Source organism: Falco peregrinus, chromosome 1, assembly GCF_023634155.1.
Source record: "Falco peregrinus isolate bFalPer1 chromosome 1, bFalPer1.pri, whole genome shotgun sequence".
NCBI lineage: Eukaryota > Metazoa > Chordata > Aves > Falconiformes > Falconidae > Falco > Falco peregrinus.
The window spans coordinates 45,777,288-45,802,706 of NC_073721.1; the positions used below are offsets into that span (position 1 = coordinate 45,777,288).

Below are 25,419 nucleotides of genomic sequence, written 5' to 3' on the forward strand. Positions count from 1 at the left end.
GCGGGGCGGCGCGGGGGGCGGGGCGGCCCGGGCAGGTGCCGGGGCGCAGCATGGCCCAGCGGGGCCGGGGGCTGCGGCCGCTGCCGGAGCGGGCGGCGGAGCTGCGGGTGAGCGGGGACGGGCCCCGGGACCGGCCTCTTCCTCCCCCGGGGCCGCGGCGTGCGGGGCTGGCCGCTCCCGGCGCTGGGGTCGTCTGGGGATGGCCGGCGGGGGGGCGGAGAGTGTGAGTGGTCCCCGTGGGGAGGTGGCTTCTCTGTGGGGCCCGTGGGGGGTGTGGAGCCACGCAAGGGGGTCCCCCGTGGGGGTGGGGGGTGTCTGTGGGGCTCCTGGCAGGGTGTGGGGCTGTGGGGGGGGGCGTGGTGTGGTGTGGGGCCACATGGGGAGTCCCCCGTGGGGATGGGGGGTGTCCGTGGGGCTCCTGGCAGGGTGTGGGGCTCTGTGGGGCCCTGGTGGGATGTGGGGTCACCTGTGGGGATGGGGGCTGTCTGTGCGGCTCCTGGGAGGCTGTGGGGGGGCCCTGGTGGGGTGTGGGGCCATGGAGGGGCTCCCTGTGGGGAGGGGCTGTCTGTGGGATGGTGCCCAAGGACCCCAGGACCTCTGGAGCCGGGGCGGGGGGGCTCGGGGGCTCGGGGCCGCCGTCGCCCCGTCGAGGGCTGCGTGCTGCCCGCCACTCTGTGCTCCAGAACAAGATCGTGGACCGGTGCGAGCGGCTCCAGCTGCAGAGCGCGGCCATCGCCCGGCACGTGGACCAGGTGCTGCCAGCCAAGGACCAGGGCGTCCTGGTGAGTCCCTGCCCCTTCCCCAGAGTGGCGTGGAGCTGCCCCCATGGGCACCCGTGCTTGCCCGCATGCCCCAGTGGAGATCTGAGCTCCTGGGGGCTCGTCGGTGTGCAGGGTCTGTCCCCCTCCTGCCCCACAGCGTGTGCAAGTGGAGTCCTAGGGTGCGCCTGTGGCTTCTGCTCCATCTTCCCTAAAAATGTACGTGAACAATAAATTTCTTGGTGTGAGTGTACAGCTATCAAACATCCCGCTGCGACCAGTGTCTTACTGCTTCCCGATTTTATTTGTGCCTCACTGTCCCTGGGGACAAAAGGCAGGTCTTGTGGTGGCTCTGTTTCTTGGTAACAGCGCATCCAGGAAGATCTGCTGAGGGATGTGACTCTGGTCCCACACAGGTTGTCACTGAGGTACCAGGGTTAGGCCAGGAGGCAGCAGGCAGCTTTAGGACTGGTTGTCCCATTTATATCTGCATGCATTGTGATGATTACTGGGGCTGGGGCTCAATTAACAGAGTAATCTTCAGCTGAGCCCACAGAAAACCGGCAGAAGCGGTTGGTGCTCTTGTTGGGGCTGAAGCAAGGCTGATGTTCCTCCTCTCTCCTCACTGTGGCAGAACGCAGCCAACGTGGCCCGGGAGCTGGTAATCCAGAGGCTGATCTTCGTGGGGAATGCGTGTGAAAATGAAGAGCAGCGGTTGCTGGAGAAGGTGCACGTGGAGGAGGAGCGGGCGCAGCAGAGCATCCTGACCCAGCGGGTGCACTGGACTGAGGCTTTGCAGAAGCTGGCTGCCCTCCGAACCTACCTGGTGGATGTGATCACCAACCTGGATGACCAGGACCTGGTGGTGAGTACTGCTACTTGTACCTAGGGACAGGTCGGTCAGCCCAGGGGTGACCTAGACTTTTTATCCTGGATATTATGGGACTCACAGTGTTGAGCAGCTTGCTGCGCTGACAGCGAGGAGGCAGAGTTGGACAGGACCTACGTTTGCAGGTCTAGCTCAAGGAACCTTTTTCACCTGATCCTGACAAGCCCCCGTCATTTCTTGGTGGTTCCCAGAGCGTCTGCTCTGCCTGATTCTGCTTTTGCTTGCAGTGAGGTCTGGACACCCCCTGGGTCCTCTTGGCTTGAAGCTGCCGGCTCTCAGATGCCCTTAGGCCTGACAGCCAGGGCAGCTGTGGGTTGAGGGTGGCTCTTGCCGCCCGTTTTCTAGTGTTCTGTCTGGTTTTAATCAAAGTGTGACCCTTGGGAGCACCTGCAGCTCTTCTTGAAAGTCTGCCCTGTTGTCTGGCATACTTCTGCTTGGGATATTTACCGTGCAAAGCAGCTCTTTCCTTTCGCTCAGTTCCTTTTCTGGCTATTAAATTGTCTCGGTTTAGCCAAGCGATCCCTCTTGATTTAGATGTGGGCAGGTAGGCAGCGCACCACCTTGCTCTGAACCTCTGCTCGCCACATGTAACTTTGTGAAGAGGCAGCAGCAGCTCTGCTTGAAAAACAGAACCGATCCCATGGACGGAAGGTAGATGGCCATTCCTTCGGTGGGAAACGCAGCTTCTGTCTGGCCCTGGCATCTTGGCTGGCTGGGCTGTGGCCTCGCTGTAGAGAGCAGAGGCTGGAAAGCAGGATCCATCAGATGTGGCAGAAAAACATGTGGCAGAAAACAGTGGGACCTTCAATTTCTCCTTTTGCCACGTAGTGGAGGGGAAATAGGGATCATACATACTCCGTCTTGGGTCGTTGGTGTTGGTGTTTGTGTCTATGTGTCATGTCACAGGAGAGTGAAAGGCACATAGAACACCCTGCAGCTCATTTGTGGGAAAATACTTGATCCCTGCTCACCACTTTGCTAACTGGGCTGTACCTTGAGACCTCACCGCTGCCAGCAGGTACAGAAACAAGTGGGACCGATCAGGAGGTTATCTGATCTTTGACTCGGGTCCTCTGCAGCTTCACCCCTTACTGAAAGCTTTGGGGGTGGTTTGCTGCGTGCACAGGATGTCCTTGCAGGAGGGGCGACCTCGGGGCTGGGGGTTTCACACTCTGGGCAAGGCAGGGTGCAGTGCTAAGAGCTTCCAGGTGCAGATGTGCTGGTGTCTGCCAGAGGGTACGGAGTCCGAGCTGGCTCTTTGTGGGTCCGAGACTTTCCACCTGCCTCAGCTCTCCCCTGCGTTTCGCTTGCACCGGATGATCCAGCTGTACTTGCAGGCTTCTGCTTTCACACCACTTGCACGCGGCAGAGCAGTGGCAGGCTCGCTCTGGATGCTCTCTGTGCCCCTCTCAAGCTACTTGTCACCCAGCCTCACTGAGGCAGCAGGCATTACCCCCAGCTAGATGTATTGTCCTCAGCCATTCCCACTTGTTTTATGAGTCAGGGAGTGGAAAGTGCCGCAGCAGAATAAGGATGCTCGATGCTCCCTGTGCTCCCTGGGGCTAGCACTGGGGTGGGGAGTGGTTTCTCTGGGTCAGGAAGGAGAACGGTGCTCCCTGGGTCTGCTGTGCCCCAGCCTGTGGTTGGGATTTTTATCTGTGGGGATTTCAGCTGTGATAACTCTTTCTCTCTTTGTCCCCAGCGTGCAGAACAAGACATCTTTGAGAGGTTAGTACCTGGCTGCTCCTGGTCCTTTCCCTGGCCCCTGCTTTGAGCTTGCCTGCACCCTCTGCGGTTCCTGCTGTGAGCAGTGTGCCATTGCCCAGGCAGCAGGTGACACCCCCCCTTTCCTCTCTCGTGCTGCTTTTGTTGAGGATGAGGACAGAGCACAGAGGTGCCAGCCTGGCCTCTCTGCTTCATGTGCTGCGCTGCAGCTCCAGACAGAGCAGCCTGGCACCTAGAAGTGCTCCACGTGCCACGTCCCCCCGGAGGCGCTGCCAGATGCGCTCGCCCCCTTGCTTACTGGAGACTTTCTCCAGCTCCTTTAGAAAACTCCACAGGGGGAGATGGAGCAAGCCTGTCCCTGGCCTGTTGGCAGGAGGTGGGATGGTCGAGCTGGCGAGCTGGCGTGCTCCGTGCCTGGGGGGGCGGCTGGCACAGCATCTCCCCAAGGGGCAGCATGCCCTGCCTCTGTCCCCAGCGGGCAGGGTGCAGGGAGAGGAGAACCAAGCGCAGGTGTCAGCATTTCTGAGAATCGCTGTCAGTAGCACTGGGCTGCCCTTCAGAAGGCAACTTGGTAGCTGCATTTTTACAAGTGTTTATTTCCATGGCTGCTACAAGGGTGCCAGCTGGCACTGGCTGGACTCTGCTGCCCAGAGGATTTCCAGGAGTATTTTTGCCTGGAGCCTGCTTGTAGAGAGAGTAAGAAATGTGCCGAGCACATCACCGGCAGCCTGTGCCAGAGCCTTTACTTACAACCCTGTGTTCGTATGTGTGCTGCAAGCCACAGGAGCCCAGCAAAACCTCAGTCTCCTTGCTATGCCGTATGAAACCCCGCATCCCGGCTCGCTCTCCTGTTGTGCCCCCCTTTGCTCTGACAGCAAATTCCCTCGATAGAGGGAAACCTGCCTCCGTCGCCGCAGCCCGTCCATCGCGCTGCCCTTGCACCCTGACGGCTGCTATCGGATGCGTTTACTCAGCGGCTGCCGAGTGAGGAGGCTGTTGGCTCAGGCTGCTGGGATCATATTTTAAAACAATGAAGTCTAATGAAATTTTAAAACAACGAAAGCCAGCTGAAAGTTTTACTTGGGACGAGGGCTTGCCTCGAAACCCTCGCTGTAGTTTCCCTTCAGCCAGTGCTCCCCTCGCAACTGCGCCAGCTCATTTCTGCCATAGCTCCCAGTGATCTTCATCAACACCTCCCAGCCCTGGTCGATAAATCACTGTATTTTGAAATAACTCTTGTTTTCCTTTGCTAGGACAGAGGTGGCGGAGGGAATCTTAGAGCCACAGGAGTCGCCAAAGTTAAACTTTAATCAGACGTGTGTTCAGAGTCCACTGCTGCATCGACTGTGGGCCTCTGCTGTTCTCTGCTGCATCGCAGGTCAGTGTCTCGCTGGGATCTCACGCTCTCCGGGGATCGCTGCATGCTCATTCATGTTGTGCCCAAAGAAACACCTGGATGCTATGTCCTGCCTGGGACCTGGCATGTCCTGCCCTCTCTGCTGTCCCAGCCCCTGCTAGCTGCTTGGAGACCCCAGCCAGGGGGGCAGCAGCAGCTGTAGAAGGTTTGGGAGGGGGACAGGGGCTCAAAGCCACTGGTTGTGGCTAAGAGAACTGCAGTTTGAAAAGACTGTGTCTCTTACCAGCTCTGTTATTTAACCTCACCTGGTTTCTTTTGCTATTTCCTGGGTCACTTGGTGACAGCAGTGAAGCTGTTGCTGCTGCAGGAATCTCTGTCACAGAAACTCCCCTTCTCCACATTTTGTGTTGACTTCTGGTGGTTTTAAAAGAGGGTGAACTCACCCACATGGCGTTTCTGAGACACTCTGAGATGCTGGAAGGAGAAGTGAGTAAATATAGTAGCTTTCTGATCATAAACGGAGATTGTGGCTGTGCCCGAGCTGGTGGTTTGTTAGGGACGTTTGTGATCTGGTTCAGCTCTCGCTTTGCAGCCGAGGCTGCGCTGGAGGCGTTTGTCAGGCCAGTGACGTGCGCTGGGTATGGTTTTACCGGGTTCCGGCTGTGATCTGCTTGAATTGCTGGTTGCGAAATGTTTGCTTTTACTCTTGCTTTCAGGCCATCATTAGAGCGTTGCAAATGCGTTTTTTGTTCCTTAAAGGTGGCAACACCCTTCACAATTTGAAAACATTTGTCCCCTCTGCTGCCTTGTGAACAGTCCTGGGGACGATCTTCCCAAGGCTTTTGCATTAACTTCGGGGTTTTGCACATCTCACTCTTAATGCTGATAAGTAGTTCTCAGTTTTTCCCTGTTTCCACGTCCTTCTCAAAGGTGTGTGCTTCTGGCTTTTATTGCTCTTGAGAATTGTCCGCACCAAAGAACAGCTTGAGAATCTGTGTGTACCAACCACCACCATTTGGTTCTTCTACTGCAGACTCTGGTGTTGTGTTCCCTTTGTGATTAATTTCCCTGTTTTGAGTGCTGGCAGTCATGCAAACTCCTGCACTTGTACATTGGCAAAATCAGGCAGGTTCTTGGCAGGTGTTCGAAGCTGTCAAAGCAAGCAGGAAACCTTTCCCTAATTCTCTGTGCTGTGACATGGGTTTTTTTACCGATTCCTCTCCCAGTAGCATCCTTGTGAAATGTAATGACTCCAAGGCATGCAATTCTTGTAGTGGGTCTGTTGGTATGCTTATTACACAATTTCATTCTGTTTGGTTTTAGTTGTTGTTTGGTTTGGTTTGGGGTGGGTTTTTTTCGGTGCGTAGTTACTTTAGCATGTCATTACTGCATGCTGAGGACGCCTGCCATATCCTTGCATGTCTCATTAGTCCGTAGTCTACCCAGCACCTAGCCTTAGAGATTTAATATGAACCGCAGAGGTCCCAGCCTTCATTAAGACACAGCAATGTTATGTTTCTCTTGGAGGTCTCATTCCCTAAAGGCAGCTGAATGAGAGGCAGTCTTGTTTATTTGCTTGGAAACAGTAAGTTCCTAGCCTGGATGGTTTTGCCTGTAGCCTCTCAAAAACTTGGAAACCAGCAGGCAAAAGAACCTTCATTTCACTCTCAAACCCAACATGATTCTTTGATGTCTTCACTTGGCATCCAGGCTTCTGTATCGCTTACCTTTGGGGTTGGCGGCTTCTTCCTTAAACCAAGATGATGTCAATCTCCAAGCACTGTCCTGGGAGGGATCTTGGTTCATCAGTCCTGCTGGGGGGCAGTAAGTGGGGGTGCTGGCTGGAGACCCGGTGGAGGACCCTCCTGCAGGGGTGACACAGACTGGCTGGCTGAGACCTTGGGCTGCTGCGTGGTGACCTTGTCCCAGGGACCAGGTTGGGCTGGGCTTTCACCCTGGTGCCTAAATCTGGTGATGAGGATTTTAGTTTCAGATGTGTGAGTTTGGAAAAGGGAACTTGGATTTTTAGTAGTAAAATGTGCTGCAGCTAACACACAGGCACTTCACAGAGATGTTAACCATGTTATCCTACCTACGCAGCATGGCAAGGCCACTCAATGGGCTTTTTGGGGTGAGATGAACTCCTGGTAGAATTTTCATCAGAATAGATGGGAATATCCAGAGGGCAGATTTAATCATGACAAAACTTCTCTGTGTGGGAAAATTTGCTGATCTGAATTACTCTGCTGTTACTCTGCCAGCGCTTCCCCTCCTTCAGATGCTGCCCTGGAATCGTGATTCCACAACGGAGCTACGTGGGTGTCATCGGGGTGGTGTATCCCCACGTGGATGATCCCTGTATGTGAACACTGGAATGCAAACCCATCCCTAGGTCAGATGTGTGCTGCACAATATCAGGTTTAGCGCCCTTCTTCTGTCAGAGGAAGATAAAGCCTCGTGCTGCTCCATATTCTATGAATTCACAGCAGTGTTTGGCTTCCTGGAAAGTCAACTACAAATAGGCAGTGTGGGCAAATACGGCTTCAGAGACCCACAGAGAGCACAGAGCCGTGGGCAGGCACGTTGCAAAGCATTTGGCTGCTGCTCAGTGAAGTAAATCATCAAACGAATGAGGTTTTCTGCTTCAGCTGGAAGGGGATGCCGTCTTCAGCTCCTCTTTCTGCTCGCTGTTGCCCACAATAGCTTCCACCTAACATGCAAGCGTGCACGGCAGTTGCATGTTGTGCAGACTGATAATTCAGCCTGGGTTTGCCTCCTGCTGGGGAGCACCAGGGTGGGTGCAGCCCTAGGAAACCCCTCAGCCAGTGCTGCTCTCTGGTTGGTGCTGCTCGCTGGTCAGAGGGATGCCGACCTGGGTCCACGTAGGTGCTGGAGCAGGTCAAGCTGTGGGACAACCCCATTTGGGGTGCAACATAATGGTTTGGTTCTTCAAGGGCCTCATCCTGCCACATGCTGGATGCCGGGCAGAGGGTAGTTGGGAAATGGCTGGAGCAGGTGTGATATGGTGGAGCTCTTGCTGGTGGCAGAGCAGATGACTCACCTGCTCCAGCCCCGTTTCTGTGGTGGTTTGAGACCTAAAATGAATGCCGTGAGGGTGGGAGAAGGCAGGGCAAGGAGGGGCACCCGCAGGTAGAAACTGGGTCTCCCCAGGAGCGGGTGAGTCAGCTGGGCACCAGCCTTATCTCTTTCCTTAGTGAGCTGACAGCGAGAGGAAGGAGGAACTCTTGTGCAGTGCGAGCGGTGCTGGGTGCTGCCAGCCCTTGGGTCTGAAGTGGTGGGGGCTTCCTCCGGCCAGCCTGGCTCTTGTCCCAGGCTGCTGCCCACCAGGTTTGTGCTGTGGCTCAAGGGCAGCCCCTCAATTCACAGCAAACCCAAATGGAGTCATGACCATGCTCATCTCTTAATGCCAGGTGCCACCTCTCTCCGCTGCTCCGAACATGCTCAGGGTGCGTTGATTATTGATGGGCTTTATAGGAGGAAAGGGATTTCCCCTGCCCAGCCCGCTCCCTCCCTCCTCATTCCCGTATTACCGGCTTTGCAGGTTTTCTGCAATCAGCCCTGTCCTTGCGCAGGCTCTTGACTTGCTCTGCTCAGGCTGGGGGAGGAGGTCAGGTCCTGCTCGCCCGTGGTGGGGGTGGGAAGAGGTGGGAGCTGTGGTCTGGGTCTCTCCAAAAGTGGAGCAAACCTGCTGAGTTCTGTTTTGGGGGGATTCAGGCCAGGGTCAGAGTAAAAGATGAGCAGCATCTTCTCTGACTCTGTGGGACTCCTAGTGCAAGGGTGGAAAGGTGAAGTCTTGTGAGGTCCAGGCTTCAACGAGTCTGCGTTGTTCTGGCCCTGGCTGGAGAGGGTAAGCTGTGGGGGGCTGCTGTGCTGGCACTCGGCCTGAGCCCACCGCACCATGTCATCCTGGGGGAGCAGGTGGGTCCACAGGAGCGATGTGCGAGGAGACAGTGGTTGTGATTGCATTTCTCATGGCTGCAACTTCTTGGGGTGGTTCACAAGTCGGTGCTCACCGCATGGCTTCTCTTGCAGGCTCGCAGGAGATTCATATCGATGAGAAAACTGTCAGCCCCCACCTCAGCCTGTCAGAAGACAAGAAAACCCTCACCTTCAGCCCCAAGAAAGCAAAAGTGGACTTGGACTGCCCCGAGCAGTTTGACCACTGGCCCAATGCTTTGGCTATTGTGGCTTTCCACTCAGGAGTCTGTGCGTGGAAGGTCAGCGTGGAGAAGAGCTATGCCTACAAGCTGGGTGTTTGTTACAGCTCCCTGCCACGGAAGGGGTCTGGCAATGAAGCTCGCCTGGGCTTCAACGCCGAATCCTGGGTCTTCTCGCGCTACGACAAGGAGTTCAGGTTCCTGCACGCTGGGCACCCGCAGGCGGTGGAGCTGATCAAGTCTCCGGCCGAGATCGGGGTGCTGGTTGACTTTGCGGGAGGCGAGGTGCTCTTTTACGACCCTGATTCCTGCACCATCCTCTTCTCCCACAGGGAGACCTTCACGGAGCCCCTCTATCCTGTCTTTGCTGTGGCACACCAGAGCATCTCGCTTGTCCAGTGAGCAAAGTATTGTGCTCGCTGGGGGGGTGAACGTGCAGTTGTATACACAGTGACTGTATATACACTATACAGTGCCTTTATGGGGTAGGGAAGCCCAGACAGGGCTACTGGCCTGTGTACAGTGGTGCTCAGACAAGACCTGCTTTCAGACTACATCTGTTCTCTACCGTGTTTTATGGCAGCTTCCCTCTCCTCCTGGAAGTTACACCCACCCCGTGTCCACTGTGCTGGAGCAAGGGGTCGGAGTCAGGGTAACGCCTGGCTCTGCCAGCCACTTTTGGGTAAATCATTTAATTCCTCCCCAGCCAAGGGCAGCTTTCCAGCCTGACAGTGGGCTTTAGAAAATTAGAAATATGAAGAGATGTGTTTGGAGAAACGGCAGGGAGGAGGCATGTGGAAAGGGACATTGGGACGCAGCTGGAGACACGCTTTTGGAAGCTGCCCTGCGTCAGTGCAGGGAGCTGTCACCCAGGGGGCACCCCACTAGGGCAGGGGCACCCCGAGGAGGGGCTGTGGCTCATGGAGGAGCCCATGTCATGGCACAGGAGCAGCAGAAACCTGACCTGCTCCTTGTCTTGCCAAAAGGGGTGGGGGGGGACAGACATAACAGATGGGGGCTTGAGTGTATCATGATGAAAACATGGGGAGCTGGTTTAGGCAGGGAGGAAGGAGAGGTGTTGGACTGAAGTTGAGCCAGGGAGAAGGGCAGGAGTTTGTTTCCCTGTTTAAAATTTGTCATCTTTATTTCTCGATACCCAAATCAGTAAAGTTTGTGAATTGGCAATACATTAAGTGCGATTGCCCAACTCCAGACTGTTCTGCCTGCAGCAGGAAGACTGCAACTGCCTCCTGGCCACTGCTGTCAGGATGAGGGGGATGCCGGTGAAGTGGCAAATGTGGGGTATGCTGAGGTGTGCAGGGCCTGCACGCATTTCCTGGGTGCTCTGCCTGTGCAGACCTTCCCTGGGATGGGAACGATCCCAGCTCTGGCGATGCGCTCAGACAGGGGGACACTCAAGCCGCTCCCCAGGGTGACTGAGTGATAAACCTCAGTGTCTGCCTCCATCCCTCCTGCCAGACTGAGCTTTCTGGATGGAGTGCAGCTTGACAGCTCCATTAGGCAAGACACCACCACAGCCCCTTTTCCATAGCGTTTTTAGAGCTATGAAAGACATCAGCAATGCTGAGCCTCAGGTACATTTTATTTCAATAACACCCCTCCAGCTCTGGCAGCGCTCCGCTCCCTGCATGCAGAAGCACTCGCTTCTTTTCCCTGTCCAACTGGCAGCAAGAAATCCCACGTCAGGACTGGTTCACTGTTCAGCAGCAGCACTGGTCCTCTTCTGAAACCCAGCTACCCCTTTTCAATAAGAGCCAGGAGGTGGCCGAGTGTAGGCAGGACATGCTCAGGGGGCACAGCTGGCTCCTTGCCCTGCCCAGCAGTCCGAAGCAGAAAGCCATGCATGCCCACGGCACGGGCTGCCCTGTAGTCGCGGGTGTAGTCATCCCCCACGTGAGCTGCTTGCTCTGGGGGGACCCCACTGAGGCGCAGGGCTTTCTCAAAGATCCTCCTGTCTGGCTTGGCGAAGCCTGTGTCCTCAGAAGTGAGGACGAATTCAAAGTGGTGCCGCAGGTTGGACTGAGAGAGGACATTTTCCAGCCGGTTATCGAAGTTGGAGACAACCCCCATGTGGAAGCCACGCTGGCAGCACCGGCTCAGGGTCTCACTGGCTCCAGGCAGTACCTCCCAGTTGTGGGCACTGCAGAAGTCATGGTAGAGGTTTTCCGCCATCAGTGTTAGGACTCCATCTTCATGCACGCCTGAGAGCCTGAAGGTCTGTTTCACAACATCAACCCACCACTGCCGGGAGCTGAGGCCCTGGCCGCGGCCGTAGTTGGGGAAGTGCCGGCTCTGGGCTCTGTACGCCTCCCGGAATGACCGACTGAGCATCTCCGGCTGCACCTGCACCCCATGAGCCCGGGCCTCGGCTGCGTAACTCTCCCCCACCGGCTGCCGCAGCCGCAGCAGTGTGTCCTTCACATCCCAGGTCAGTAAGCGGAGCCTAAGCATGGCTTCAGTAAAGCACAGGGCTAAGGGAAACCTCGAACAAACAGGGAGGGGAGACCCAGGTGCTCTGCCAAAAGCAAGTCAGTGCTGAGCGTGGGTCACAGCCGTTTTATCAGAGGGGGGTGGGCACCGGCCCGTTGCCCGTGTCACACCCACCGCTGTCAGTGTCCCCCGCGGGGGGCCCAGCCACACTCCGGGCACTGCATGGAGCCACGGCAGGGGAGGAAGGGCCCTGCTCCGAGTCCCAGGGTGCCAAGGCCGGGGCAGCTGCGCCCCCAACGCAGGTGCTGCAGCGGGGTTCTGCGTGGGGGGGGCTGGGCGGCCGCAGTCACGGGGGGGACGGGCTGGGTGGCCGTGGGGGAGGGCGAGCGGGGTCCGCGCCGGTCACACAGCGGCCGGAGGTGCGGGGCGGTGCCGGGGCTCACCGGGCCGGGCTCCGGGAGAGGCGGCCGGGGGTACGCGCAGTCCCGAGGCCCACGGGCCCCCCCGGCTCCGCGCGCAGCCACCTCCTCCGCTGCCCGGCCGCCCCGGAAGCCTCGTCACCGGAAGCCCCGCCCCGTCACCGAAAGTTCCGCCCTCAGGCCCGTCCGGCCGCCGCCTCCTCCTTCAGCCACCGCAGGAGCTGCGGCGCGAAGTACGTGATGATGGCGTCGGCCCCTGCGGAGAGACGAGACGCTGGGGTCGCCCCCGGGGGCGGGTCGGGGCCGGGGAAGCAGGGCTGGGGGCCGCCCGCCTCACCTGCGCGCCTGAAGGCCGTCACCGCCTCCCGCACGGCAGCCTCCAGGCTGAAGGCCCCGGCCTGGGCCCCGTGCCACAGCATGGCGAACTCCCCCGAGACGTGGTACACGGCCAGCGGGTGCGTGGGGTGCTGAGGGGAGCGGAGAGGGCGGTCAGCCGGCGGGGGACAGCCCTCCCCCCGTCCGGAGCCCTCTCCCGCCACCCTGCTGTGCTCCCAGAGGGGCGCCAGCGCCCACCTCTGCCCCTGAAACCCACAGCGAAGCCCCTCCGGCCTGGATATCCCATCTGGCCGTGCCAAACGCACCCCTCTCCTCCCTTCCTCCCTCAGGGCCACCCCGTGCCCCTGCTGCCATGCAGAAGGAGCTCACTCGAGCCTTGACGTCCCTCACAAGGTCCAGGTAGGGCATCCCTGGCTTCACCATCAGCATGTCTGCTCCCTCACGCACATCCCGGTCCTGTGAGGGGAACATGTGTGTGACCCCAGCAGCTTGGGGCTGAAGAACATTTTCCACCAAGTTCACGGGTTTTTCCCCAGAAGTTACGACCTGGTGGTTGGTTTTCCCAGGAGGGATCACAGAAGGGTCTGGTGAGCCCCTAATGGCCACAGGAGCCCACAGACAGGCTGTGATGGGGGAGAGCTGACATTCCTCGCCAGACACACGGTTCCTGGGGAAAGCCGCTGGCTGTGTCTCTGGACCTGACACCCCAGGCCACAGCGGGGTACGGTGTCACCTATGCCACAGCTACCAGCACACAGTCCTTGGACCCACGCTGGGGACCAGCTCCCTGGCAGACTGACGGGCCTCATATTTCTCTTGCTTGTGGAGCGGGAAGAACCTTGACCATTTCAGCTGGTGTGCCTCCTACCCCCTTTTGACCCCAAACACCCCCCGATCTTCCTCTCCCCAAACCCTGCTGCACTGCTGGGTGGAAAGGCTTGTCACCTGGGCACCATGTGAGAGTTTTCCAGTCCACAAACCCATGACCCTTAGCACTGTCCCAGGCAGCCCGACCCCAGCTCACTCACCACAGCACGCATTGCCAGGCCCCTGGCACCCGGGGGCAGCTGGTAGCATCGCCTGTCTCCGAAAGCAGGTTTGGATAGTGCAGCATCCCTGATGATGGGCAAAGCAGAGGGCAGGAGATAAGGACCAGCATGTTTCCCCATGCCTCACCTTGTACAGCTTCAGAAACATGAGGACAGACTAGGACAAGTGCCTGAGCCATCAGGGTCACAAAAAGGGGGGTTCTCCTGACCCACCTCAGCACCCCAGGGCCACTCTGGGAGGTCCGACAGGCCCAGGCTGGCCCCGGGAGCTGTGCTTCAACACCCACTGCCCTTCCCGTGCCCAGAGTCTGGGGTAAAATAATGTCAGACATTTCCTTTTGCTTTTTTTGAGGTGGGCTCCTCAGTGATGCCCCATCAGGGTCAGGCTGTTCTTGGGACGAGGTCTAATAGCTGACTGAGCTGAGGCTTGTCCCCCACCCTTTGGGGCAGCACTAGCTCCTGGAGCTCCCCTCCTCACTGCTCCTGGCAGCTCCCTCTCTGCCTGCTTTGCCACCAGCACCCAGGATGAGCAGGTTAGGAGGCTGGCCCACCAGCCAGCCTCTCCTGGGCAAGGTGCAGTTGTCTCCCTTTTGCACCGATATGTAGGAGGAGGATGCTCCAACGTGACGAGCCCAAGCTGCGGCCCAGACTCTCACCGAGTCCCCTTCCCAAATAACTACCCAGGAATGCACCTCCCGGCCAGCCTGGTGCTGGCTGGGGACACTCCTGGCGGAGGGACAGACCCACCTGAAGGGACCGTAGAAGCACGAAGCAAACTTGGCACTGTAGCTCATCACGGAGACCTACAGAGGAGAGCGGAGCTGTGAGAGCCAGAAGCTTGGTGCTGCATCCCAGCGCCAGGGCAGTAGCGATTCCCTCCCATGGCTGTTTTATACTCTGCCCCACATCCTCCTTCCCCTGCCAGAGGCCTGGCACCTTGCTGTCCCCATGCCCAGCCAAGGACATTTCCTTCCCATATGCATCAGGGCAGGGAAATGCCCGCGGCACATCCTGGGCAAGGTTGGGGTTTACTTCTCCCACTGCTTGCCCGGGTGCTATCGGGTACAGCCTCCCCGTGGATGTCACTCCTGCCCTTGGCACACGCGGATCCCAAGCTCACCTTGTTGCCCAAGTCATTGGAGATCAGCGCTGCCTTCATGGCCGTGATGCGCCCATCCATCATATCTGAGGGGGCAACGATGTGGCAGCCTGCAGGGAAAGACCAGAGATGCTAAGAAGTGCCCGAGGCTTTGACACTGCCAGCAGAAGGTGACCCCAGGGCCAAAAGTGCCTGCAGCTCTGCTGGAGCCAGCGCCTGGAGGTCAGGGGCAGCCTCCCCCAGCTCAGAACGAAAGCCCTCCCAGTTGGATCCAGCCCGGTTTGCTTTTGGGCCTGCTGAAAGCAAGGTGGGGCAAGTCTGGAAGAGTCAAACTCGGGTACCGCTGGCTGCCAGGGGGATCCCCACCTGCTTTGGCATAAGCCAGTGCCACTTCTGCCAGCCGCTGGCAGCTGATCTCGTTCTGGATGGTGCCGTCTTCACGCAAGATGCCTAGGAGACAAACCGTGGGTCACACGAGAAGCTGAACAGCCGGGTGCCTCTATCTCTAGGGTGGGAGTGTGGCTCTCTGGACAGGCTATGGAGATGCTCAGAGCAACAGTGGGGAATGTGTTAAGGGAGCTGGTTAAGGACCAGGAGACCAATGACATGGTCCTCCAGGGACCGGACACAACACCAGGGTGCTCCAGAGAAGGGAAAACAGAGATGGAGAACACAGACAGCTCCTCAGACAGATTCAGATGGCCAGAGTGGGTGCATTAACCATCTGTGCCTCCCTCCCCACTGTCCAAACCCAGGAGAGGTCTCCCAAGCTCAGCTGCACCAGTACTGGGGAGCCAAGTCTTGGGGCAGGAGCTGGCTAGACCCCACCAACACATGTAGCTCCTCAGTGGAAAATGGCAAATCCCTGGAGACTCTCAGTGCCAGGAAAATGCCCAAAGAGCAGCCCAGGACCCCAGGCTGTGTGCTCACCGCAGTGCCCATGGGAGGTGTAAGGGCACAAGCAGACATCGCAGGCAATTAGCAGCTCTGGGAAGGTGGAGCGGATCTTCTTGATTGCCTGGATGGCAGGTGTGTCCTCTGCATCAGCAGCAGAACCTCTCTCATCCTGTAGGAAGAGAAATGCCTCAGCTCCCACCGACTCATCCATGGCAGCAGTTCTGCCCAGGAAAGGTTTTCTGAATGGTGGGACCCTGTAATGCAGGGCAGCATGACCACCAACGATGGAAAAGGGCAACAGAATAGTGCCTCTGAGCAGTGAGTGCAGGTCTCAGGGCCACCTGTGGGAGCTCTGGGAGCTTTCTGAGTGTTACTACAGTCTCCCATCCCCATCCTGCTCTGCCGAATGGGGTGCAAGCATGCTCAGAGACCCTGAACTGATCTGATCAGGAACAGCCCCCCTGGCCCCACACTGCTTGCCCAGACCCCTGTGGCCACCCCAAGCCCCTGCCACCACCACATACACTGACCTTGTGGACCTTGCTGGGCACCCCAAAGATGAGCACACACTTTAGACCATCTTCAATGAGGGGACGCAGCATCCCCTCCAGCTTGTTGACTCCGTACCTGAGCAGGGCAAAGTGAAGGGGGCTGCCAGGCACCCAGACCTGCTCCATGGGGGGAGCTAGTCTGTGACTTGGATGCTGGTCTGTGAGTGATCCAGCATCCACAAGCATCCACACCAAGCAGCAGCAGAGAGCAGGAGTTGCCCAAACACTGGAAGGAACAATCTGGCACCTTATCTGGGGCTACAGAAGGATTATCTACCCGGAGTGAACACTCTCTGCTCTGAAAGGACAAGCATGCTCTGCACTTGGATCTCTTATCTTGATGTCCCTGTTGCAGATCCAGCCCACGTCCCCATAGGGCCACCCCCTGGGGCTTCTCCGACCACAACCTGGCTAATGCGGTAGCAGATGAAGATGGGAGCTGCCAGTCCAGCAAGATCTAATGCAGGACCAGAGCTCATGTCCTTGCATGGGTTTTCTAGCTGCTGCTGGAAACCCCGTTTGCTTTTAACAACCCACACAATGTGCAAGCCCTCTGAGCCACTGTGAGATCCTGGCACTGTCCCTGCTAGTTCTGGTACTTTCTCAGCATTCCCAGTGATTCCCTCCAGTCTCTCGGTGGACAAATGCTCCTGCCCTACCTGATGCTGGGGGATCGATCACCAGGGCAGCGACCACAGAGGGTTGCATCACCCCTGGCTCATGCTCATCTCAGGCCATACATCAACCCTGCTCGGGCACAGGGCATGGCAGTGACCGGCATGCAGCTCAGTGGGGCTGGATTCTTACCTGGCTTGTCCAGGGAGGCTGGGGATCGGCTCCACTGCATCAGGGCTGTCACTACAGGAGGTGAATGGGACAGAGTTGTGAGGACTCTGTGTGAGAAGGAAGCTCCTATCCCAGGCTTGTCCATGGGGAATCTGAACCTAAGAGCTCAGGGAGCACCTAAGCCAGTCAACCTGGGCTTGGTTCATCCCTAACCCAGAAAGCCACAGCTCACTCACGTGACAAAAATGGGGTAGATGAGGTTGGAGGCATCAAAAGCGGTTGCTGTACACTGCCAGGAGCGTAGCACAGGGTGGAAGTAGCCACTGTGAAGAACAGAGTCTGCCTGCATTTTGGGCCGTCACTAGGAGGATGTGGATGGAGACTCTGAAACACCAAAAGAAACCAGCGGGCTGGTCAGTGGTGGTGTCCTGACAAGCCGCTGCTCTTGGCATGTATGGGGGGAACGAGATCCAGGCAGCCACTGTAGGACTGTCCCTGTCCCATGCCAGGCACACACAGAGAACATGAGCTGCAGTGCAGCCAGCTCCATCCCAACTCTACTGGGTACTGCCCCGTGCCAGCTGGGTGTTGCAGGACCCTGCAGCAGCAGTCACAGCACAGCACTTCCCATAAACAGGCATGATGCCATCTCCTCCCCACAAAACATCCCAATTCTGTGTATGAAACCACCAATTTACAGCCACCAGCGACCTCCAACAGCAGAACCATGTTCACACGGCTCAACACTATCACCTTCCTGAGGCTCCCTCTGTTTTAGCTTGCACAACTGTAACAGCTGTTTTCCAATGATAAGATGGTCATTGCTTAATTCATTTTACTTTTGCTTAATGCTGTATAACTGTGTGATCGGCTTTTGTATACAGAGTAGCAAAAAGCTGTTCTGCGTAGCATGAAGTATTTATGGCCATAGTGTAAAGGTGCAGTTGCAGAAGAGTATGGGCACTAGAGGAGAGAGGCACAGGTTCATCCTGGAGACACCAGGGTTTAAAGCTCCACAGTCACACAAGTCCAGTGGCCACTTACTGCTAGATAAAGAAAACTGGGGAAGCTGGGCAAAACAGATTTCAGAGCTAACAAGGAACAATTACTCAATATACATAAATTGTTAGCTATGTTGTTGTTGAGCCTTCTTCTGTAGCAATATTTTCTTCTTCTGTAATAGTGAAATCTAGTAATAATTCTGTGATTAGACCATTAAGATTTAAATTTCCACTAGTGCTAACATGTGGTTGGTGAGAGCGTGATGGAAGGGGCCGGAGGAGGGCGGCTGCCCTGGGACAAGGCATTTGGCTGCAGCACAAAAGAGAGCGGCTGTTATGGCCCTGGGAACCACAACCCGAACAACGGACTGTTTGTACAGAGCAACTTCAAGGACTTCTGCTGGCTGCACACACAGGGCTACATCTCACAAACACCCCGTGCAGAGGAGCCAGGGGTGCCCGAGGAGACAAACTGCGAAGTCCCCACTAGAGACCACAGATTTTGTTTTGAGAACTGAAACCTGAGGGAGGTGGGCAAGAGGAGAGCTGGAGATAGGCTTCCGAAAGAGCAAGTGGATTCCTCTGCTAGAACCTCTGGGCACAGCTTCCCCTGGGAGACAGAGCAGACACAGCTCCCCTGTCTCAGGGGAGCTGCCCTCTGGTCCCCAGTCCCATCCCAGGAGGGGTTCCCCAGGCAATAAACCTCATGAACCCACTGCCCGTGCCTGGCTTTCCCTGGAGAACAAACACAGCTCACAGCATCCCAGGACACAGTCCAGGGATGAAAGTTTTACACTAGCACACATGACACCAGTCAGAAACAGAGCTGTGCAGGAGATGGCTCCATTCTTCTGGAAAAACTTTAATCTGAGGTGTTTCCCTATTTCACACACTCAAGACCCTACAGATAGTGTAACGCTGAGCCAAATTCTCAGTCGCTATCAGGCCAGACCAGTGGATAAGGCACTTGTAATGCAGGGGCATCATGTTCCAGTCCAGGGCTTGAACTGAGTCTCCTGTACCCCCAGCAATCACTTACAGACTTGCATGTATAAAAACGCTGTGTAAAAAAACCAGATGGTGCTCGCGGGGGATGCAGACCAGCTGACAGGCATGCTGGCAGTGTCATGGAACCACTTGGCAAGTAATTTTTAGCCCTTGGAAAGCTGCCGCTCCAGTCCTTACTCACAGGGAAAGGGACAGCCCTCCAGCGAACTGGAGTCGGCAGCTCCAGCGCAGGGCTCCAGGCAAGGCTCCAGGCAGGCAGCAATCGAGAACAAAGGGCTCAGTGAACAAAACCCACCTCGAGAATCCAAAAAATGCTTTAAACAGTTAATCCCACAGGAGGAAGGGGAGGGGGGACGGGTGGAACCAGAGGCACCAGACTCTGTATGGGACAGATAGAGGCCACAGCTCCAGAAGCTGCCCTCTCCGGGCAAGGAGGAGATGGGCACCCGGCAGAATTGCAAGCGGAGATAACAGCCAAGACGGGTGGGCCCCAGCAGAGCACCCATCTGCTGCAAGGCCAGGGGAGCTGGGGCCCTCCTTACAAGCCCCCACACCCATAGGAGGAGCTGTGGCCAGGCTCCCCTTGCCCATCCAGGGCACCTGGTCAGATGGGGAAGGACAGCAGGGATGCAGAGCAAGGACTGCAAGAGCGCTGTGCTAAGGGGACGTTGCACCACAATATGCTGCACCCTGGAACGGGGCTGTTTCCCACGAGACCCTCTTAGGGCTCCCAGCAGGGCACACACACCTCTTTCTCTGACATTAAAGGCCCAAATCTGGCTTTCTAAGGCAGTTTTCTTCATGCACAGCAGAGCATCAGTAAGGAGGAGGTTCAGAACAGGCCTGTAGCTCCCTCCCAAGCAAACAGCTCCGCAGCAGAGTGGTTTCACCTTCTCTCCTTCACATGGGGACTGCTCGAGGGCCAGCCCAAGCCCACAGCACCCCACCTCGCTGCGCCCAAGGAAAGCAGCGACTGCAAACCGAGAGGAGCAGGCACCCGCCGCCCTCCCTTTGCACAAGCCCAAATGAAATGAACTTTAGTGGATGAGCCAAAGCCAGACCCGACACACGCCAGCGGTGAGCTGCAAAGGTCTGCGCCAGCCCCACCGAGCCAGCGGCGTGTTCCTGCCAAGCCAGGAGGAAACTGCTTCCCAGCCTTTTAGGACACAAGCACATGCTGCAACTGTTCACCTTCAGTCCTGGAGACACGCGAGCTCCCAAAACCCCAGGTGGAGCAGGGACAGGCTGGAGCGTACTAGGGAAGCAGAGCTCGAGACAACGGAGCTGCAGGTTAATTAACAGTCACTAACAAAGGTCAAGAAATTACAACAGATTGCCTCTTCCAGATTGGGCCGTGGAAATGGGGATATGCAGGGGGTCTGTAATTACAGCGCAGGGCCCAGGACCGATGCCAGCCCACAGCATCACGCGCTGCTGGGTGCCGTTCCCCACGGTAACTGCCAGTTACCGGGCGACACCCGGGCTGCCCTTGCTGCCTGCACCCTACCTGCGCCCAAGCGGTGCCTCCTTGCCCGGCCGGGCCCTGCCCGGGGAGCCACGAGCCCTCAGGCCTCCAGGCAGCCCTACATGAGGCCGGGATCGGGACCTGCTGCCGCCCCAGCGCCGGCCCCCGGCCCCGCTCCCGGTACTCACCGACCGCCTCCGCCGCGTCCCGCTCGGCCCGTGTGATTCTGCCCCGAGCCCTCGCAATTTACATGGCCCCACCCTCTCATTAGCATATTCGCGCCCCTGCAGGAAGGCGGCGGGAAGTCTCGCGCGGCGGAGCGCGGGAAAAGGCTGGGGGCGGGGCGGCGCGGCGGAGGCGGGCGCGGTGGGAGCGGGGTTCGGGCGAGTGTAGGGGTTGGGGTAGGGTTTGGGGTGCTGGGCCGGGGCTGGAGACGGGTTTGGGGTGCCGCGGGGGGGTCACGCAGTCCAGTTTTGCGGTGCTGTGGGGACCTGGAGCCAGGTTTTGGGTTCCAGGGGGACTGGAGGAGGGCTTTGGGGTGCTGTGGGGGCCATGCAGCCCAGTTTTGTGGTGCTTCAGGGACACGAAGCCAGGTTTTGGGTTCTGGGAGGCCAGTAGGCAGGCTTTGGGGTGCTATGGTGGCGCAGAGCTGGGCTTTGGGGTGCTGCAGGAGCCTGGAGCAGAGCTTTAGGGTGCTGTGGGAGTAAGCAACATGGTTGGGGCTGCTATGGTGGCATGGAGCTGGGTTTTGGGGTGCTGCAAGAGCCTGGGGCAGGGCTTTGGAGTGCAAGGCAGGGGGGCCTGCCAGCCCAAGGGAAGCCAGAGCCATGCTGCAGGCGTAGCAGCACGTACCATTTTCTTGGTGTTCTCATAAGGGAGATGCAGGGATTGCATTTATTGCATGGTGTTCTGCAGCTCCCACGCAGTAAGTTTCCTTTGCTGCAGTGCATAAACGCAGACCCCGTATCTCCCTTTTGCCCCCAGCCTCGTGCCTCCCGCCCACAGTGAGGGCAAGCTGGGTTACAAAGACCAGCACCCAAACCTCACTCCCCTGGTAACTAGAAGTTAGTTCTTTCGAGTCTCTGCTTCCCTCATTCTCACACAAAGGCTGGTTTTGCAGCAGCCTTCACCCTCTCTTTGCCAGCAGCTGCTCCACAGACAATGATGTGGCAAGTTTGTTTTCTGCCTTTGCTGCACACTCACATGTGTGCTTATGCAACCACAACAAGCTCATTTTATTACTGACAGAAATAAGAGACTCCATTTCTGTAAAAAAATCTGGCTTTTATTTAGATATTGTTCCCTTCCAGATATGCACCCCAGATATGTACTAGAAGAGGAAAAAAGAAAAAACTTAAAGTGGAAGAAGAGCTAAAAGGAAGGCCCTTTTTGTTATTTGAGATCTTGGGAAGACATTGTCAACTTAGTCTTTTGATCTGTTCCTGACTGCACGCCAGCAGCAGAAAATCTTTGTTGACTCAGTTCTTTTCAGCAGCAGGGCTTCCATGTGTGAGAAGCCACCGTGCCATAAAAGCATAAAGGCAGGGTAGCTCTACATCAGTTTTTTGGTGAAAAGGATATCCTATTCCTCACAAGTGCTATTTTAAAACTGCACATCAGCAAAACTCTTGGGTTTTACTTACACTTTCCTCATGTTTCCTTCACCTGACCTCAGTTAAGTTCAATTAGGTGTATTAGTCTTAAAAAAAATATCAAATAATAAAGCCTTTTTCCCCCAAAAGGAGCTTATTCTAAATAGATACTTTCTCAGAGAGAGAAAGGAAAGGCATCAAAACTACCAATTCAAGTGTAAAAGAACAAACCTATACAAGGACTAGGAATACAAATTGTTTCAACCCATCTTTCTTGAAAGAGCCATTTTAAAAAACACAGGCCTGAGGTTGGCCCTCCTAGGTAGCAACGTCCTGTCCTCACTGCTTTCCTGGAGCCCATCACCCTGGGAGACAGTCCGCATCTCTGGAACTAACGAGGAATTAACTAGTCCATTCCAATTGGGAAATGAAAAATCCAAGCTGACAAGATCCAGCATTCTATTCTACCACATTTAAACTGGCTGCAGTCACCAACCTGGCTGCAGGAACTGCAGCTCTGCAAAGGAGGGAAAGGAGGCGAGAGCATCAGATCCACTGGTCCCCAGTGCTGATGAGCAACAAACGCGCCACTTGATTCAGCTGCCTTTTTCCATCCCCGATACATGTTTTAGCTGTTCATTTTGCTTCAGATTTTTAATACAATTCCTCTTGGTCCCCTAGGGCTTTGAAGACACAAAACAATCACTTTCGGTACTTAGTTTACATCATAAGTGCTGTGAACTTCTTTCATTTAGGTTGATTTGGGTGAGTGAGCTGAGCAGACCGCTGGTCTGTGTACACTTGTACCATATTGCTGCATATGACTGGCAAGGTTGAAAGACACAGTATCACTGTCAAAAGTTAGAGCAGGAAGAGAAGGCACAGCCAGAATGCAAGAAAATAAAGGGGGGGGGGGGAATGGAAATCACTTGGATAAAAGGCTTAAATATTCAGCTTCCAAGCCTCCTGACATCATCATGTAGATACGCAACCCCAAAGGGTGAATGATCTATTTGATTCAGCTCGACTTGGTTTAATGAGCTTAATCAACAGTCTCTCCAGTTCTCCTGGCCAGCTTCTGTACTGAGCATCTGGCGTTTCTTTTCTCCTCTATTTCAGAGCCAACCCAGCATAAGAAGCCCAGTCCCATTACGGCCTGCTCAGAACCTGGGGAGGGTGCCAAGCCCCCTGCGTGCAGGGAGGAGCGGTCCTTCCAAGAGAAAAGCTTTAGCAGAAGTCCTTTATGTACAAGTTAAAGCCAAAAAGGGATGGCCCCAGAGGAACAGTACAAAACTCTACTGGAAACAAGAGGGGACACAGCAAGCTTGATTTACAGCATTTATATTCCTCTGAACAAAACCCAGCCCCTGCACGTCTCTTCATCAGCAAGCTCAGTTGTCCACCTCCTCCTCCTCATTTTGCTCTTCTTCCTCCATCCTTTCGTCATCATCATCATTCTCTTCCTCTCTGCTCTTATCTTGCTCTTCCGAGTCTGCCTTCTTGTCTTTGTCTTTCCTGGCTTCTTTCTTTCCTTTCTGTTCACGCCTGTAAACTAAAAGAGAAAAAGAGAACACTGAAAAATTGCAAGCCAGTGTATCCATGGCATGAACAGTACAGTAGCTGAAGTCTAACATCCACTTGCTCTCCAGCCTTACAAGGGGAGCAGTGAACACATAGCAGCAACTCACCCTATTATTTGAGCTGTGCTGACCAACTCCATAGGAAATCAGGTTAAGTTTCAGCAGAAAAATGCTGAAAAGGACGCAGGAGTTCACATTTACAGGCAGCACCTAAGACTTTCCTTACATAAACATAATAGGGGAGTGATAGCAGATGAGACTTTCTCAATCCTCATCAGTTGTGAAATAATGTTATCCCAGTCCTGTTAAGGTGCACATTATTTATTCCCCAGGCAAACTGCAGTGTAGGATGCTGGGCAAAGAGAAGAGAAACAAGACAGGCAAGTAAGTGTTGCTTGTCCAGTGTTCAAGGAAAACAGGACTTGGTGCTAATTAGACTCCCTCGACATGAGCTGAGGACAGTACCTTCCAGTGATTCTTTCAAAGGGGCTACAAATCGCTGAAACTCCATTTCCTCCATGGCAGAGAGAACATCGCCAGCATTCAGTGTTTTCCTCTTCCCCTTCATGGCAAAGTTATTTGCACTAGTCAAATACAAGAAGTAAAAGAGAGGTAATTGGTAACTGTCATCAATTTAGTCTTGTTTACTGAAGTCACGTGCGACTTAAAAATAAAACCCCATCTCCTAAACATTTGGGGTTTTTTTAATCACTTACTAATAGTAGTTTAAGATACCTTGTTTGCATTGGCTGCTTGTTTTCATCTAGTCGCACTGCTTTCCCACAGCATTAATTTTCTGCTTGCATGGACCTTTTCTACAACCCGGGGGAAGGAGAAAGCCTGAACATTGGCTGTGAGGTGACAATTCCACAAAGCCACATCAGCACCTTACACCAGAGAAGGGACTGCCTGCACAGTGTATCCTGAGCCACCCCAGGAACGTTCCTGTGTCCTCTGTGCCCAGCTCCAAGGCTGACTAGGTTGGCTCATGCTTACCCTAATGCAGCCGTGTGGTGAGTAGCCTGGAAAGTGAGCAAAGGCAAGGCCAAGCAGCCATGTTCTGAGGCTAACGGCAGTTTGAGACCCCCCTTGTCCCTGGTGGGGTTGGGGCTTCTCTGTGTACAAAGCCAACCTGCCTTCGCCACAGGTTGTTAAGGGCAATCCAAACCCAACCACTGCAGTCTGGTAGATTACACTAAAGATTGTTTTATTTATACAAAAGGACAACATGGAAACAAACACTGGGCAAAAATCTCCAGGACAGCTGGCAGAGAGGTGAATTATAAATCAACTGCACTGATTGTCTGATGCAACAAATTCTTACCACGATGTTGCATAAAGCACGAACACACTTGCCGCTCGAGATATTGCGCTCCGAGCTTCTTTGGAAATATTGACTCCATCAGGAAGCTGAAAAAAAAAATGCAACTTTGATCAGCAGCTGCTATAAATGCCTTAAACTTACATATTTCATGTGTCAATTCTGTCACTCAGAAGGCTCAGCACAACTGGAAATGAAATGTTTATCTTGAATGCTATCACTGAAACTTAGATGCCAGCTGAAACCCAACCGCAATTTGCCTGTGTTCTCTCCAATGCAAAAGGCTACACAGAAGCAAAATAACTTCTGGGCCAGTGGTGGGTCTGGCCACCATCTCCAGGGCAATTCAGCTAGTGACTACCGAGTTCCTGACGCGGACCCATCACCCACCGTACCCAGATAGACTCAGCAACACCTCGTAGCTCAAGACCAAGCTGATCGTTGAATTAACGACTGGGAATTATTCCGTTCTGGATTTTTATACAGACAAGGAATCGCTTCTGCTCCGATTCTTTCTAGGGGCCCGGTTCAGCCCCGCTGCTGACGACACCGCGGGGTTCCGCAGCCCGGGCCGCCCCTCCGGAGGCCTCGGGCACCCCCCCCGGCCGCCCCCCCCCCTCCCCGGGGGCCTCTCCCCGAGGCCTGGGCACGCTTTGGGCTGTAAAGCCGCGGGACAAAGAAGGCCGCGCCGGGGCCCTGCGGGGAAAGCTGGCCCGGCCGCCCCCACGCCGCTCGCAGAGGCCGCTGGCGCTGCCCCCCCCAGCACCCACCGCCTCCTTGATGATGCGGGTGATGACGGCGTTGGGCAGGTTCAGGTCCTCCGGTCTCTCCGCCATCCTGCGCCTCCCGCCAGGCGGTGGGGGACGGCGGGGCCCGGCCCGGCCCGGCCCGTACCTCACCCGGAGCGGCCGCCCCGGAGCGCGCGCGCTCAGCCGCTGCCCCCTCACCTCTGACCCC

At 55.9% G+C, this 25,419-nt stretch overlaps 4 protein-coding genes across 4 annotated transcripts; 1 reads left to right on the plus strand and 3 right to left on the minus strand.

The window, feature by feature from the left end:
- The first annotated feature begins 25 nt into the window (after window positions 1-25).
- BSPRY (B-box and SPRY domain containing) lies at window positions 26-9,461 on the plus strand. The gene is made up of 6 exons (XM_055805435.1): window positions 26-107; window positions 684-782; window positions 1,393-1,623; window positions 3,350-3,375; window positions 4,626-4,750; window positions 8,783-9,461. The coding sequence occupies exons 1-6, from the start codon at window positions 51-53 to the stop codon at window positions 9,307-9,309; spliced, it is 1,065 nt and encodes a 354-aa protein (XP_055661410.1). The 5' UTR covers window positions 26-50; the 3' UTR covers window positions 9,310-9,461.
- A 1,031-nt stretch (window positions 9,462-10,492) lies between these two features.
- On the minus strand, window positions 10,493-11,387 carry HDHD3 (haloacid dehalogenase like hydrolase domain containing 3). Its single transcript, XM_027778125.2, has one exon. It carries the CDS (start codon window positions 11,377-11,379, stop codon window positions 10,663-10,665), a length of 717 nt encoding a protein of 238 aa, XP_027633926.2. The 5' UTR covers window positions 11,380-11,387; the 3' UTR covers window positions 10,493-10,662.
- A 77-nt stretch (window positions 11,388-11,464) lies between these two features.
- On the minus strand, window positions 11,465-20,244 carry ALAD (aminolevulinate dehydratase). Its single transcript, XM_055805445.1, has 12 exons — window positions 20,158-20,244; window positions 16,732-16,879; window positions 16,517-16,567; window positions 15,689-15,785; window positions 15,192-15,327; window positions 14,628-14,711; window positions 14,283-14,371; window positions 13,910-13,965; window positions 13,142-13,229; window positions 12,483-12,569; window positions 12,115-12,244; window positions 11,465-12,033 (listed from the first exon to the last, which is right to left on the minus strand). Exons 2-12 carry the CDS (start codon window positions 16,842-16,844, stop codon window positions 11,954-11,956), a joined length of 1,011 nt encoding a protein of 336 aa, XP_055661420.1. The 5' UTR covers window positions 16,845-16,879; window positions 20,158-20,244; the 3' UTR covers window positions 11,465-11,953.
- Window positions 20,245-22,886: 2,642 nt separating this feature from the next.
- POLE3 (DNA polymerase epsilon 3, accessory subunit) lies at window positions 22,887-25,419 on the minus strand. The gene is made up of 4 exons (XM_055805467.1): window positions 25,233-25,419; window positions 24,466-24,551; window positions 23,607-23,725; window positions 22,887-23,113 (listed from the first exon to the last, which is right to left on the minus strand). The coding sequence occupies exons 1-4, from the start codon at window positions 25,296-25,298 to the stop codon at window positions 22,953-22,955; spliced, it is 432 nt and encodes a 143-aa protein (XP_055661442.1). The 5' UTR covers window positions 25,299-25,419; the 3' UTR covers window positions 22,887-22,952.